General features: G+C 34.1%; 1 protein-coding gene across 1 annotated transcript in view; it reads left to right on the forward strand.

Moving 5' to 3' along the window:
• The window catches only part of LOC125646845 (uncharacterized), a 44,913-nt gene that overhangs the window by 16,528 nt on the left and 11,515 nt on the right, over positions 1 to 16,870 (forward strand). Inside the window, exons 18-19 of the mRNA XM_056142040.1 lie at positions 7,861 to 7,935; positions 8,558 to 8,626. Of these exons, the coding sequence (XP_055998015.1) occupies positions 7,861 to 7,935; positions 8,558 to 8,626 (144 nt within the window). The remainder of the gene's footprint in view (positions 1 to 7,860; positions 7,936 to 8,557; positions 8,627 to 16,870) is intronic.

Here is a 16,870-nt window from a genome sequence, read left to right on the forward strand (position 1 = left end):
GTGTCCAGAGTTAAATGTCGCACTGTTATTTGAATGAATGAATGTAAATGTTTATAGGTATATCTCTCCTCTATTTTCTAAAAATGACTTACATATCAACCAGATACACTATGATGCAGCTTACTGTTGAAAATAATGGAATTTACACTTTATCGATGTATAAATGCATTTATCATGCTAGGTGAAGATAACGAACAGTGATCAATCTCATAACTCCTATAAGCAATACAAAATAGCTAGTTGGGCAAACACGGACCCCTGGACACACCAGAGGTGGGATCAGGTGCTTAGGAGGAGTAAGCATCCCCTGTTGAACGGTCACACCCGCTGTGAGCCCCATATCCTGATCATTTGAACGGAGTTATCCGCAGTCAAAATCAGTGTGCCAAGAACGGTTTAACAATCGGTATGAAACACGTCAGACAGCATTTGACCCAATGCGAGGTTGTATTGACGAACTAGATCGTTATAACTACCATAGAATTTGCGAAATGTTGACTTCAATCGAGACTGTTGAAATCCCTGTACCATCAGCTTGTTTGTCAGTAGCTTACCTCGATTTAAAAACTGATTATACCCAGAGCAAGCTCTTGCATATCGAATTAATTGAGATATATAAACACCATATGAAGGTGATAATGGAATATTGCTACATAAATATGGGAAGTTGACGATGGAGAAGCTGAAATCATCCCGTTTGTCATACAGTTGAGTTGTCAGTTTGCCGTTAATGTCTACTTTCAATAAAATATCTAAGTATGAAGCAGAAGTGGACGACTCTGTGGTGTCCTTTATTTCGAGTTCACAGGGATATATCAAATCGACATATGAATGAAAGCTATCATTGTTAATAGACAAAACGTCATCGATCTATCTAAAAGTCGAATTGAAGGTCACAGCAAGAGATTTTTTCTTCTCACGTAGAAGTTTTTGAATAAATTCTGCTTCATATGAATATAAAAACAGGTCAGCTAACAAAGGAGCACAAATCGTGCCCATGGGAATTCCAACAGACTGTTGGAAGACCTGATCACCAAAGACCACGAAGATATTGTCAATGAGGAACTCTAGCATATTTTTTATTTCAACTTCGGAGTACTTGTGCGTGGAATCAGAGTGGTGTTTAACAAACACTGACTAATAATAGAGTTACCATCACAAACAAAAAGTATTTCAAATTAAGAACTCTACTACAGTAAAACTCGAATATATCGAACACGGAGATAGCGAAATTGTGGCTATAACGAAGTGAAATCGATTTCCCCGGCGAATTCTTTATATATTCTATAGAAAAATCTCCATCTATAACGAACACGGATATAGCGAATTTACGGATACAACGAAGTATATCTCTATTCCCCTTGAATTAAAAATGAACGTAAAAATCAAATTTTATAACGATGTTTTTCATTAAAACTTGTGATTTTTAACATTCGCTTCCATTGCCATAAAAGATCCACACTTATTACGGAATTTCTGTTAGTATTTTTTCAAAAGAGGTTGTTAACGCAAAACAATATTTACACATACATTTAACAAATATATTGTCGGTGTTTCCTATTCTCGATAATTAAATTTGAAGTTTGGTTGCATTTATTTTATCATACACCCCTTTCTTTGTGTAAAGCAACAAGTAAATTACAAATGCGATAGACTGTTTGTATGTATTGTACATAATTTTGTTGACATTTTTCTTTCGACATGTTCATTCGTGACTTAAAAATCCATCAAGAAAAATTATCATATATAAATCAGTGTGTATAGTTGTTGTATAAAAATTTGTCTTCTCGAAATTAGGCTTAATTTCTCTTAGAGACAATAAAACGCAAGTATATCGATTGCTGCTTTCTTATACAACTGATATACATGTAGAACAAATCAGTTTTGTAACGAATTCATTACATTTGAATTATGAATTCACTATAAGCGTATAGCGAATTATGCTCATAGCGAATTTTTACAGAGTGTCCACAGAAATTCGCAATATCAGAGTTTTACTGCAGTTTCGAAAGTTCAAAGTGGAATTATTGCATAAAAAAGATTCTCAACTGATTTGATACGCAAGATCTTGCTCTGCGTATGGCCAGTTTTTGAATCGAGGCAAGTTAATGACAAAAATGTTGGATGTTACAGGGGTTTCAACAGTTTCGTTTTAAAGTCAGCATTTCGCACATTTTATGACCTTCTAACAATTTCCTTTTCCAATATAACCTGCCATTGGTTCAAATGCTGTCTGACGTGTTTTCTACCCTTTATTACGCCGTTCTTTACACACTGACTTTGATTACGTGACCGATTGCTAGGGAATGCTTACTCAGACGCACCTGGTATCATCTCTGGTATATCCAGGGGTCTGTGTTTGCCCAATTCTTTATTTTGTATTTCTTATACGATTTATGAGATTGATCACTGTTACCTTGATCTTTTCATTCATCAAATTGTATTGATATAAGATAGACTATATATAACATAAGCATAATGGTGTCATCGCAGTGACTATAAAATAAACAAACACTAAGAATCTGGTGTCAGATTACAAAAAAGTCATATCAAAGCATAGTATTCTGATTCTGCAAACCTCATGTATAAAACATGTTCTCTTTTGTTGGTTTAATTTGCCTTTAAGTTTTAAAAAATGTCAGAGAACTCCACTGTCATTAGATGTCATCAAAACTGAATGAAAAGGTGACGAAAACGAACAGTGATCAATCCCATAACTGCTATAAGCAATACAAAATAGAGAGTTGGGTAGACACGGACCTCTAGATATACCAGAGGTGGGATCAGGTGCGTAGGAAGAGTAAGCATCCCCTGTCGACCGGTCACACCCGTCGTGAACCCTATATCTTGATCAGGTAAACGGAGTGATACGTAGTCAGAATCCATGTGCCAATAGGGCCTGACAATCGGTATGAAACATGTTTGACATTTGACCCAATTATATGCTCTATTGGCAAACTAAATCGTTATAGCGACCATAGCATTTACTAAATGCTGACATTAAACGAGACAGTTGAATCCCCGGTAACATCATCTTAACAGTAGCCTGTCTTGATTTGAAAACCTATGATTCGCAGAACAAGGTCTTGCGTATCGAATCAGTTGAGAGATATAAACACAATACAGGTGATACGGGAGTATTGCTACATAAATACGGGAAGTTGATGATGGAGAATCTGAAATCATCCAGTTTATCATACAGTTGTTAGATTGCCGTTAATGTCTATTTTCAATGAAATAACTAATTATGAAGTAATTGTAGAGGACTCTGTGATGTCTTTTATTTTGTGTTCATGGGGATATATCGAATCGACATATGAATGAAAATGATTTTTGTTGATAGATAAAACATTGTTGATATATCTAAGTGTCGAGTTGAAGGCCATAAAAAGAGATTTTTCCTCTTATGTAGAAGCTTTTGAATAAATTCTGCCTCATAGAAATATAAAAATAGGTCATCTAACAATGTAAAGCGTAGTTAAATGCTTTTTCAATCATCATTGAAATTTATATCTGTATAAGCTGAAAATAGAAAATAAAGGTAAAATTTCTTATTTTGATGATCTGTCTCACACCCCTGGAGTGAACTTTGTACCGCTATCTATATTAACTAGCGATAATGTCTCGCAATTGTCAGCCTTTATTCTTCAAACAAATACAAATGTTGATAGCGGTATCTATGAGAAATTAAAGGATCTGCAATTTCTCCATTATGTTTTTCCGGTTGGAATTTTTTTATAATCACAAAAGACTATCAATTCAGAAATTTCCTAATATATGATGCTACAGGATATTGGAAATCTAAATTGATTCAACTTTCTGATGATTTGTTTTCATATATGTTAAGAATGCCTCTTGAAAACATGAGGTGTTGATATCATTGTTTATGTAGCATCGTATATATGACTTCAGAACGTTCCATCGTTGAGGCGAAACTTTTCTATTCCCCATGAATAGCATATTGTGAATGAGTGACTATTGTGAAATGTTATGTTCATTTCTTCAAAATTCTTTCAACTAGAGGTGGATTACAAGTTCAGTAATCTAACTCTAAAGTTGGGTTTCCCGGGAAATCTGATCACTGGGAAAATTTTATTTTCTGCGACAGGAGGCATCCATGAAAACCCTTTCCAATTAAGTCAATGGTGTTACAATTTCATAGTTAGAGAAATAAGTAATAGAGTGGTGATGTTTAAGTGAATATGACAAAAACCCTTGAAAGTGAAGGATATTCATTTAAAGATAAGGAGTAATACAAAGAAAATGTTCCTTTTAATATATTTCTTCAAAAACCCTTTTTTATCCTTCTTAAAATCAGCTCGTACCATATCTTTCTCTGATACCAATTCAATCTAGTTTCTGTCAAAATATCAAGTTTTGATACGTTTATTAAAGAATGCTATCTTTGAAGTTGATTTCCTGCTATAGTTAAACAAACTAGATTACCATTAAGGAATGTGAAAAGTTAAAGGGTCTACGATGATGCCGCCCTATGGTACTCAAAAGCGAACAGGTCTAGGCTAAGATGAAACGCCGTTAACGAAAAAGTGAAGAAAACAAATTTATCAATCTCCTGAAAGGCGAAGATAACGAACAGTCCTATGAAAATTATCAATATAAGAGTAGAGAAAACACCGACCCTGAACAAATCAGAGGTGGGACCAAGTGCCCTGGAGGTATAAACATTGGTTAGTCAAACCCGCTGTGAGCCCTATATTTTGATCACGTAAATGGAGTACATATAATCCGTAGTGAAACTCAGTATGTAAAAGACGGCCTACAATTGTAATGAAACACATCAGACAACATTTGACGTATAATATTCAAACTGAAACATTTGAAAGCTGCATGATTTGAATTAGTCAGTGAAGACAAATTTGCAAACTATTTCATTATCAATAGTAACAAAGGCCTTTCTAAAGCCAACAATAGTACAAAAGGACATATTCCTATTGGTGTGTTGTATTTCGGAACAAACATCCAAACCTAACGTCAAACCTAAGACGTAACGTAACTAAATGCTTGGCATTCAGATTTGAGAACCACGGTTCTTTTGGATATACCTTAAAAGTGGAGGTTTTGCATCGTGGCAGATGTTGACACGTTACATATAACCCCCATTACTATGCTTGCAAGCACTAAGCATATGTTCAAGTTTGTGTGACTTCTCAATATGAGTTAAACTTTCTTAATGGGACATAAAACTAACAACCTTGAATCCTTGACACCATACAACAATAAAGCGATTGACGATGTATGTAATCAGTATACTTTTTTTTTTACAACTTTCATTCATTGATGTCGGTATCTAGGCCAAGGCTGTTTAACTTTATTTTAGTGAAATATTTCTTTTTGTAAAAGTTTTGTTGTATATGATTTATTACCTTAATATTTCAAAATCCTTCACAAACACTTCATTCGTTTTTCATATCATACAATGAAAAATAAAGACTGGGATTTTTGACAGCATAAAGAACTGCTTCATCAATTGAATTGAAACACGGAAACATTCCTATATTGTAATCTGTAATCCAAAAACTTTCTTTGTCAAATATCACAGATCATATGCACAACTAGTTATAAGAGTCATACTTGACTGTCAATGAAGCAGACAGTCGACACATATTTGTCAAGATAAACAATAACAGTCGATACAACATCTTTTTTTAGTATTACAAAGATCAAAATAAAATTTCCAGAAACCGATTAATGATCATATTTATTCAAATTTTAGTCCATGTCCATATTCACATGCATATTTACCAAGGCAGTAGTAAAGATAAACAATTATTCTTGGCACGCTGGTTTTAACTACGGATCAGGGGATGCTTACTCCTCCTACGAACCTGATCCCACCTCTGGTATATCCAGGGGTCCATGTTTGCCCAACTCTTTATCTTGAATTGCTTATAGGAGTTATGAGATTGATAACTGTTCGTTATCTTCGCCTTACATTCACCTTTCTATACACTGTTTCGTACAAGGGCGTGCATGATCTATTTGGTAAACAAGTGAAGATAACAATGATCAATCTAATAAATCCTAGGAACAATATAAGTAAGAGAATGTCAAACATGGAGCCCTGGACATACCAAAGGTGGTATCAAGTGTTTAGGAAGAGTAAGCACCCCATGTTGACCGGTGACACCCACCACGAGCCCTATATCTTACCTAAAGCACTTTGAATTACGATATATATACTTGATATTGTGATTGATTGTGTTGTTGCCGCATCAAACTTAAACGGTAAATATAGTGAGTAATTGCTTCTTCGGTAAATGCTCAGTATTTAGATGTGAGAATCACGGTTCTTTCGATTTCTTACATTTAAATGGTGGTTATATTTCGCAACAAGCGTTGGCATGTTAAATAACCCCACTTTACCTACATCTGGTCTCAATATAAGTGAAAAATTATTGAATGAAAGTAAAACAACCTCACAAAGAAATTACAGGATTGTTAAGAGTTTGACCAACAAAATGAACATGTAAAATTCTCTTCTACATGGGATACAAAATGTCAATTGCTCGAGACTATCATGAATTGTATACAAAATACAAGTATGTTGAAGACAATCAAAATCGATATTAACATTTCTTGTACATAAATAATGTATAAGTCTATACAAGTATCTCTCTCCAAAAGGAAGAACACCCACTGTTTAAGTGTACATTGTGTTAGATATACGCTGTGTACAAATTTACATGATAGATAAAAAGAATATACTGCAACCAATTGGTCAAGAAATGGATTCCACACAGCAAGACACATTAATTGTCTCCTTCGACCAATGTACTATTTTTTTTCTGATCAAACAATGCCCACTTCCGAACATATGATCATTAACCTTAATGGATGCATGTGACACCGAATTTCTTATTCCATTTATGTTCAAGAATAAACAACGCCCACATAAATATAATTAACATTGAATTTAATATGGAATATACAGGTATGACACTAACAATTGCAGCTGAAATATTAAGGGATATCAAAATTTCCATGAATAACCTGCAAGCTGGGAATATTATAATCCATCCTTTCTGTTTCGATTTAACAACAGTTTTTTACTATAGACTGGTATATAAAGACCAGACATACTCCATCATCAGAAACCTCACAGCCATCGTTCACTAGATACGAGATCTCAAAAGAAAAGAAAAATGATTTTAGGTTTGTATGAATTAGATCTATCAAATCATGTATTCATCATAGTTCACAATAATAAGTAGACGGATTATAGTAAGAGAAAAAAAAACCTTTCGCACGACTTTTCGTATTTATGTTTTTCATATTTTCTTCAAGGCGTACTCTTTTGCGTTTTCGTTCTCTGTCCACACATGACGATACCCTTGCCTATTAATGAGAGAAACCAGCTGCAAGATCTTCTATCGACAAACATACAAAATCTGAACTCCAGAACGCCAAGCCACCTTAACCAGGGATTGATTTCCAGACATCAACCGTCTCAAAGATTGTTTTACGCTCATCATCAAAAGTTCTCCCTGAACAAACTAATAAATTTGAATAATATTATTACATTAAGTGAACGGAGCATTGATTTTGTTGGAATTGCACTTCGAGAATACGTAAGTTGAAATGATGCAATTCTTACCTGCGTAATATAGAGTCACATTTACAGGGTGTCCATGGTCTCACTGTTAAAAACACTAGCAATACGGTATATAACTTTAGCTTCATTCATCTTAGCGAAAGAAGAAATTCATATCTAACGTATGAAATCAGAAAAGTATGGCAAAAAAACTGTCTATCACAAATTTCAAAACCTTCCAATAAATAATTTGACCACAGCAATGGTAAAAAAAAAAACCCGTTATAGTTAATATCTGTTAATTGTAGAAGAAAACAGGACTATTTGCTGCCTCCGAACAACTGATGAACAATGTTAAGAAGATGAATATGACACTTTCTCAAGTAAGTAGTAAAAAATAGACATCATATCTTAAGGTAAGCATGTATAGTGAAAGGATAATGAACACTTTTGAAGGATTTTGATCAATATAAAAGTTTATTGTAAATAATGATGAACGTGAAGCAGATGAAATTCACATGACTGGTAAATGATTAGAAGCTGACCTTTTTGCACTTAAGATTTTTTGGAAGAGTTGTCTGCCCTTTGTAAAAATAAGAAAAATCTAAATTTTCTAAAAATGTGTGTGGTCAATAATTAATTTTATTTCATATTTTCACTAATAGAAAGTGTTTGTAACTTTTTACCAAGTGATTTGTATGAAAATATAATTTCTTTTTAAAATATTGTAATAAAACATGCTTTTCCCATATACTTCAATGTTAAATTCTAGGTGAAATAAATCAAACAATAGACAAAAGTTTGAAAATTCCTATGGTGGATTATTTTTATTTGATGAACCCTTCAAAATGATACCATGATAACAAACATTTCACCAACCATTTATTAGATATGAAATATGGTCATTATACATTGAATACCTTAAATTCTAATCAAAATATTAAACATGAGTTATTCAAACAATAAAGAGGTCTGATGATCTTCATCATTTTTTTCATCTTGTAGTATGACGAGATACTCAACACTTTACTGGCGATCATTTGTTCTGCGGATAATGGTCTGCAAACAATGGAAGTAAGTGTTCGAGATCGGGGACACTTGTATGGATTGGGGAACGAAGCTTCTAGAATTGCTCATCACTTTCAAACAGCCCGCTTACAACTGCAATCTTTACAAACAACCATTTCTGCTGTCCATGATGGAGGAAACACACAGTGTAGATCTTCACCTACTCCAATGATTCCTATTCAGCAATCTCTAAACTTCAACATTGTAAAAGAAACCAAACAAATTATTCAAAATCTCACAGACTTCGTGGTAGCCGTGAACTACACAATGAATGACTGCCAAACTGCAGAAATACTCTCCACTTTTCTAAGTCGTGCTGCGAATTTGATACCTGGTGTAAGTAATATTTTAGTACGTGTGAATATTCTTCTGTACTTTGATTTGGAAATTTCTTTTAAACTGGTCATTGCTTTCTATTGACAAAACGTTTTATATATTTATACAGATTAGCGACTCCAAAATATATCACCATGAGACAGCTTATATTTTCAATCAGTCGGTGAGAGCAATTACTTGAACATGTGTGAATAATATTAATGTAACTACTTGACTGGCAATGTCATGAGATTTGATTGAAGTCCTGTATGTAGTATACCAAGTTAATGTGATTTGTATTATTTTATAGATTCGTTTTCAATGGAACGTTACGGAGCAACGACTGTGTGACGTCCTCCAAGAAATACAAACAGTAAAAAGCTTAACGAAAACTCAAAACTCTGGAACGGAAGGCACACACGCTATAGATGACGTCATATCTAATATCCAAAACAGTCTCTCGGCGCTTGGAACGGCTGACGCCTGTAAAGGAAACACTTTACACCCGGCTCGTGTTACAAACATAAAGAATCACTATCAAAATGCACTAATGAGACTGAATGACATTTTGTTTGAACTTCATTTATACAAAAATTCAAAGTTTTGTTCCCATTAATAGAGTAAAGTAATATAACCTAACCTACCTCATCTTGGCAGCAACTCACAAAGGATAATTACTAACATTTTGACTGTTTTCTATAGCATTATTCTTATCATTGCTGATTTTTTGATAATTTATCTTACAAATATGTCCCATATATTTTTGTGTAATTTGATATTACTTTACATTTGAATAACCGCTTGTTTTGTAATAAAATAATTGAAAGCACAATTTTGTTATCATTTTATGGCATACCATTGCTATCATCTACATCCACTTACATTCATGGGGATCCGGGTTAGAATAGGTCTCAGTGACACTTGCTTGTCGTAATAGGCTATTAAATGGGCCATCCCTTGAATGAGACCGCAAAAAACGAGGCCCGTGTTATAACAGGCTTGACACGATAAATATCCTAGCCAGCGAAAGAGTTTGCATTATGACACACTTCATTATGAACAAGTTACGCCAACAATATGTAATAGACTTCGTTATTGTTATGAAGAATGTTTTTTTTTTTACAAATCTGTACTACAAATACAGAGTGTCGTTGTATGATATAAAATGTCCAAAGGTCCGTGTTTGCCCAACTATCTATTCTGTATTGCTTGTAGGAGTTATGAGATTGATCACTGTTTCTTATCTTCGCCTTGCATAAAAAAGAGCACCTAATGTTGTGAAATAAAGTGTTTGTGAAGGATTTTGAAATATTAAGGTAATAAATCATATACACCAAATCTTTTACAAACAGAAATGTTTCACTAAAATAAAGTTAAACAGCCTTGGCCTAGATACCGAAATCAATGAATGAAAGTTGTAAAAAAAAAAAAAAAAAAAAAAAGAAGAAGAAGGTATGAGTGCACGCTTTCGTATTTACATAATCTACATGTACTATAGATATATATGAATGTACTGCTATACTATACCGATAACAGCCAGCAATGACAGTGGCTTGTTCCTGTTGTGATATATATATTTGAATGAATGAATGTAAATGTTTATAGGTATATCTCTCCTCTATTTTCTAAAAATGACTTACATATCAACCAGATACACTATGATGCAGCTTACTGTTGAAAATAATGGAATTTACACTTTATCGATGTATAAATGCATTTATCATGCTAGGTGAAGATAACGAACAGTGATCAATCTCATAACTCCTATAAGCAATACAAAATAGCTAGTTGGGCAAACACGGACCCCTGGACACACCAGAGGTGGGATCAGGTGCTTAGGAGGAGTAAGCATCCCCTGTTGAACGGTCACACCCGCTGTGAGCCCCATATCCTGATCATTTGAACGGAGTTATCCGCAGTCAAAATCAGTGTGCCAAGAACGGTTTAACAATCGGTATGAAACACGTCAGACAGCATTTGACCCAATGCGAGGTTGTATTGACGAACTAGATCGTTATAACTACCATAGAATTTGCGAAATGTTGACTTCAATCGAGACTGTTGAAATCCCTGTACCATCAGCTTGTTTGTCAGTAGCTTACCTCGATTTAAAAACTGATTATACCCAGAGCAAGCTCTTGCATATCGAATTAATTGAGATATATAAACACCATATGAAGGTGATAATGGAATATTGCTACATAAATATGGGAAGTTGACGATGGAGAAGCTGAAATCATCCCGTTTGTCATACAGTTGAGTTGTCAGTTTGCCGTTAATGTCTACTTTCAATAAAATATCTAAGTATGAAGCAGAAGTGGACGACTCTGTGGTGTCCTTTATTTCGAGTTCACAGGGATATATCAAATCGACATATGAATGAAAGCTATCATTGTTAATAGACAAAACGTCATCGATCTATCTAAAAGTCGAATTGAAGGTCACAGCAAGAGATTTTTTCTTCTCACGTAGAAGTTTTTGAATAAATTCTGCTTCATATGAATATAAAAACAGGTCAGCTAACAAAGGAGCACAAATCGTGCCCATGGGAATTCCAACAGACTGTTGGAAGACCTGATCACCAAAGACCACGAAGATATTGTCAATGAGGAACTCTAGCATATTTTTTATTTCAACTTCGGAGTACTTGTGCGTGGAATCAGAGTGGTGTTTAACAAACACTGACTAATAATAGAGTTACCATCACAAACAAAAAGTATTTCAAATTAAGAACTCTACTACAGTAAAACTCGAATATATCGAACACGGAGATAGCGAAATTGTGGCTATAACGAAGTGAAATCGATTTCCCCGGCGAATTCTTTATATATTCTATAGAAAAATCTCCATCTATAACGAACACGGATATAGCGAATTTACGGATACAACGAAGTATATCTCTATTCCCCTTGAATTAAAAATGAACGTAAAAATCAAATTTTATAACGATGTTTTTCATTAAAACTTGTGATTTTTAACATTCGCTTCCATTGCCATAAAAGATCCACACTTATTACGGAATTTCTGTTAGTATTTTTTCAAAAGAGGTTGTTAACGCAAAACAATATTTACACATACATTTAACAAATATATTGTCGGTGTTTCCTATTCTCGATAATTAAATTTGAAGTTTGGTTGCATTTATTTTATCATACACCCCTTTCTTTGTGTAAAGCAACAAGTAAATTACAAATGCGATAGACTGTTTGTATGTATTGTACATAATTTTGTTGACATTTTTCTTTCGACATGTTCATTCGTGACTTAAAAATCCATCAAGAAAAATTATCATATATAAATCAGTGTGTATAGTTGTTGTATAAAAATTTGTCTTCTCGAAATTAGGCTTAATTTCTCTTAGAGACAATAAAACGCAAGTATATCGATTGCTGCTTTCTTATACAACTGATATACATGTAGAACAAATCAGTTTTGTAACGAATTCATTACATTTGAATTATGAATTCACTATAAGCGTATAGCGAATTATGCTCATAGCGAATTTTTACAGAGTGTCCACAGAAATTCGCAATATCAGAGTTTTACTGCAGTTTCGAAAGTTCAAAGTGGAATTATTGCATAAAAAAGATTCTCAACTGATTTGATACGCAAGATCTTGCTCTGCGTATGGCCAGTTTTTGAATCGAGGCAAGTTAATGACAAAAATGTTGGATGTTACAGGGGTTTCAACAGTTTCGTTTTAAAGTCAGCATTTCGCACATTTTATGACCTTCTAACAATTTCCTTTTCCAATATAACCTGCCATTGGTTCAAATGCTGTCTGACGTGTTTTCTACCCTTTATTACGCCGTTCTTTACACACTGACTTTGATTACGTGACCGATTGCTAGGGAATGCTTACTCAGACGCACCTGGTATCATCTCTGGTATATCCAGGGGTCTGTGTTTGCCCAATTCTTTATTTTGTATTTCTTATACGATTTATGAGATTGATCACTGTTACCTTGATCTTTTCATTCATCAAATTGTATTGATATAAGATAGACTATATATAACATAAGCATAATGGTGTCATCGCAGTGACTATAAAATAAACAAACACTAAGAATCTGGTGTCAGATTACAAAAAAGTCATATCAAAGCATAGTATTCTGATTCTGCAAACCTCATGTATAAAACATGTTCTCTTTTGTTGGTTTAATTTGCCTTTAAGTTTTAAAAAATGTCAGAGAACTCCACTGTCATTAGATGTCATCAAAACTGAATGAAAAGGTGACGAAAACGAACAGTGATCAATCCCATAACTGCTATAAGCAATACAAAATAGAGAGTTGGGTAGACACGGACCTCTAGATATACCAGAGGTGGGATCAGGTGCGTAGGAAGAGTAAGCATCCCCTGTCGACCGGTCACACCCGTCGTGAACCCTATATCTTGATCAGGTAAACGGAGTGATACGTAGTCAGAATCCATGTGCCAATAGGGCCTGACAATCGGTATGAAACATGTTTGACATTTGACCCAATTATATGCTCTATTGGCAAACTAAATCGTTATAGCGACCATAGCATTTACTAAATGCTGACATTAAACGAGACAGTTGAATCCCCGGTAACATCATCTTAACAGTAGCCTGTCTTGATTTGAAAACCTATGATTCGCAGAACAAGGTCTTGCGTATCGAATCAGTTGAGAGATATAAACACAATACAGGTGATACGGGAGTATTGCTACATAAATACGGGAAGTTGATGATGGAGAATCTGAAATCATCCAGTTTATCATACAGTTGTTAGATTGCCGTTAATGTCTATTTTCAATGAAATAACTAATTATGAAGTAATTGTAGAGGACTCTGTGATGTCTTTTATTTTGTGTTCATGGGGATATATCGAATCGACATATGAATGAAAATGATTTTTGTTGATAGATAAAACATTGTTGATATATCTAAGTGTCGAGTTGAAGGCCATAAAAAGAGATTTTTCCTCTTATGTAGAAGCTTTTGAATAAATTCTGCCTCATAGAAATATAAAAATAGGTCATCTAACAATGTAAAGCGTAGTTAAATGCTTTTTCAATCATCATTGAAATTTATATCTGTATAAGCTGAAAATAGAAAATAAAGGTAAAATTTCTTATTTTGATGATCTGTCTCACACCCCTGGAGTGAACTTTGTACCGCTATCTATATTAACTAGCGATAATGTCTCGCAATTGTCAGCCTTTATTCTTCAAACAAATACAAATGTTGATAGCGGTATCTATGAGAAATTAAAGGATCTGCAATTTCTCCATTATGTTTTTCCGGTTGGAATTTTTTTATAATCACAAAAGACTATCAATTCAGAAATTTCCTAATATATGATGCTACAGGATATTGGAAATCTAAATTGATTCAACTTTCTGATGATTTGTTTTCATATATGTTAAGAATGCCTCTTGAAAACATGAGGTGTTGATATCATTGTTTATGTAGCATCGTATATATGACTTCAGAACGTTCCATCGTTGAGGCGAAACTTTTCTATTCCCCATGAATAGCATATTGTGAATGAGTGACTATTGTGAAATGTTATGTTCATTTCTTCAAAATTCTTTCAACTAGAGGTGGATTACAAGTTCAGTAATCTAACTCTAAAGTTGGGTTTCCCGGGAAATCTGATCACTGGGAAAATTTTATTTTCTGCGACAGGAGGCATCCATGAAAACCCTTTCCAATTAAGTCAATGGTGTTACAATTTCATAGTTAGAGAAATAAGTAATAGAGTGGTGATGTTTAAGTGAATATGACAAAAACCCTTGAAAGTGAAGGATATTCATTTAAAGATAAGGAGTAATACAAAGAAAATGTTCCTTTTAATATATTTCTTCAAAAACCCTTTTTTATCCTTCTTAAAATCAGCTCGTACCATATCTTTCTCTGATACCAATTCAATCTAGTTTCTGTCAAAATATCAAGTTTTGATACGTTTATTAAAGAATGCTATCTTTGAAGTTGATTTCCTGCTATAGTTAAACAAACTAGATTACCATTAAGGAATGTGAAAAGTTAAAGGGTCTACGATGATGCCGCCCTATGGTACTCAAAAGCGAACAGGTCTAGGCTAAGATGAAACGCCGTTAACGAAAAAGTGAAGAAAACAAATTTATCAATCTCCTGAAAGGCGAAGATAACGAACAGTCCTATGAAAATTATCAATATAAGAGTAGAGAAAACACCGACCCTGAACAAATCAGAGGTGGGACCAAGTGCCCTGGAGGTATAAACATTGGTTAGTCAAACCCGCTGTGAGCCCTATATTTTGATCACGTAAATGGAGTACATATAATCCGTAGTGAAACTCAGTATGTAAAAGACGGCCTACAATTGTAATGAAACACATCAGACAACATTTGACGTATAATATTCAAACTGAAACATTTGAAAGCTGCATGATTTGAATTAGTCAGTGAAGACAAATTTGCAAACTATTTCATTATCAATAGTAACAAAGGCCTTTCTAAAGCCAACAATAGTACAAAAGGACATATTCCTATTGGTGTGTTGTATTTCGGAACAAACATCCAAACCTAACGTCAAACCTAAGACGTAACGTAACTAAATGCTTGGCATTCAGATTTGAGAACCACGGTTCTTTTGGATATACCTTAAAAGTGGAGGTTTTGCATCGTGGCAGATGTTGACACGTTACATATAACCCCCATTACTATGCTTGCAAGCACTAAGCATATGTTCAAGTTTGTGTGACTTCTCAATATGAGTTAAACTTTCTTAATGGGACATAAAACTAACAACCTTGAATCCTTGACACCATACAACAATAAAGCGATTGACGATGTATGTAATCAGTATACTTTTTTTTTTACAACTTTCATTCATTGATGTCGGTATCTAGGCCAAGGCTGTTTAACTTTATTTTAGTGAAATATTTCTTTTTGTAAAAGTTTTGTTGTATATGATTTATTACCTTAATATTTCAAAATCCTTCACAAACACTTCATTCGTTTTTCATATCATACAATGAAAAATAAAGACTGGGATTTTTGACAGCATAAAGAACTGCTTCATCAATTGAATTGAAACACGGAAACATTCCTATATTGTAATCTGTAATCCAAAAACTTTCTTTGTCAAATATCACAGATCATATGCACAACTAGTTATAAGAGTCATACTTGACTGTCAATGAAGCAGACAGTCGACACATATTTGTCAAGATAAACAATAACAGTCGATACAACATCTTTTTTTAGTATTACAAAGATCAAAATAAAATTTCCAGAAACCGATTAATGATCATATTTATTCAAATTTTAGTCCATGTCCATATTCACATGCATATTTACCAAGGCAGTAGTAAAGATAAACAATTATTCTTGGCACGCTGGTTTTAACTACGGATCAGGGGATGCTTACTCCTCCTACGAACCTGATCCCACCTCTGGTATATCCAGGGGTCCATGTTTGCCCAACTCTTTATCTTGAATTGCTTATAGGAGTTATGAGATTGATAACTGTTCGTTATCTTCGCCTTACATTCACCTTTCTATACACTGTTTCGTACAAGGGCGTGCATGATCTATTTGGTAAACAAGTGAAGATAACAATGATCAATCTAATAAATCCTAGGAACAATATAAGTAAGAGAATGTCAAACATGGAGCCCTGGACATACCAAAGGTGGTATCAAGTGTTTAGGAAGAGTAAGCACCCCATGTTGACCGGTGACACCCACCACGAGCCCTATATCTTACCTAAAGCACTTTGAATTACGATATATATACTTGATATTGTGATTGATTGTGTTGTTGCCGCATCAAACTTAAACGGTAAATATAGTGAGTAATTGCTTCTTCGGTAAATGCTCAGTATTTAGATGTGAGAATCACGGTTCTTTCGATTTCTTACATTTAAATGGTGGTTATATTTCGCAACAAGCGTTGGCATGTTAAATAACCCCACTTTACCTA

The sequence above is a fragment of the Ostrea edulis genome, chromosome 6 (assembly GCF_947568905.1).
Source record: "Ostrea edulis chromosome 6, xbOstEdul1.1, whole genome shotgun sequence".
Lineage (NCBI taxonomy): Eukaryota > Metazoa > Mollusca > Bivalvia > Ostreida > Ostreidae > Ostrea > Ostrea edulis.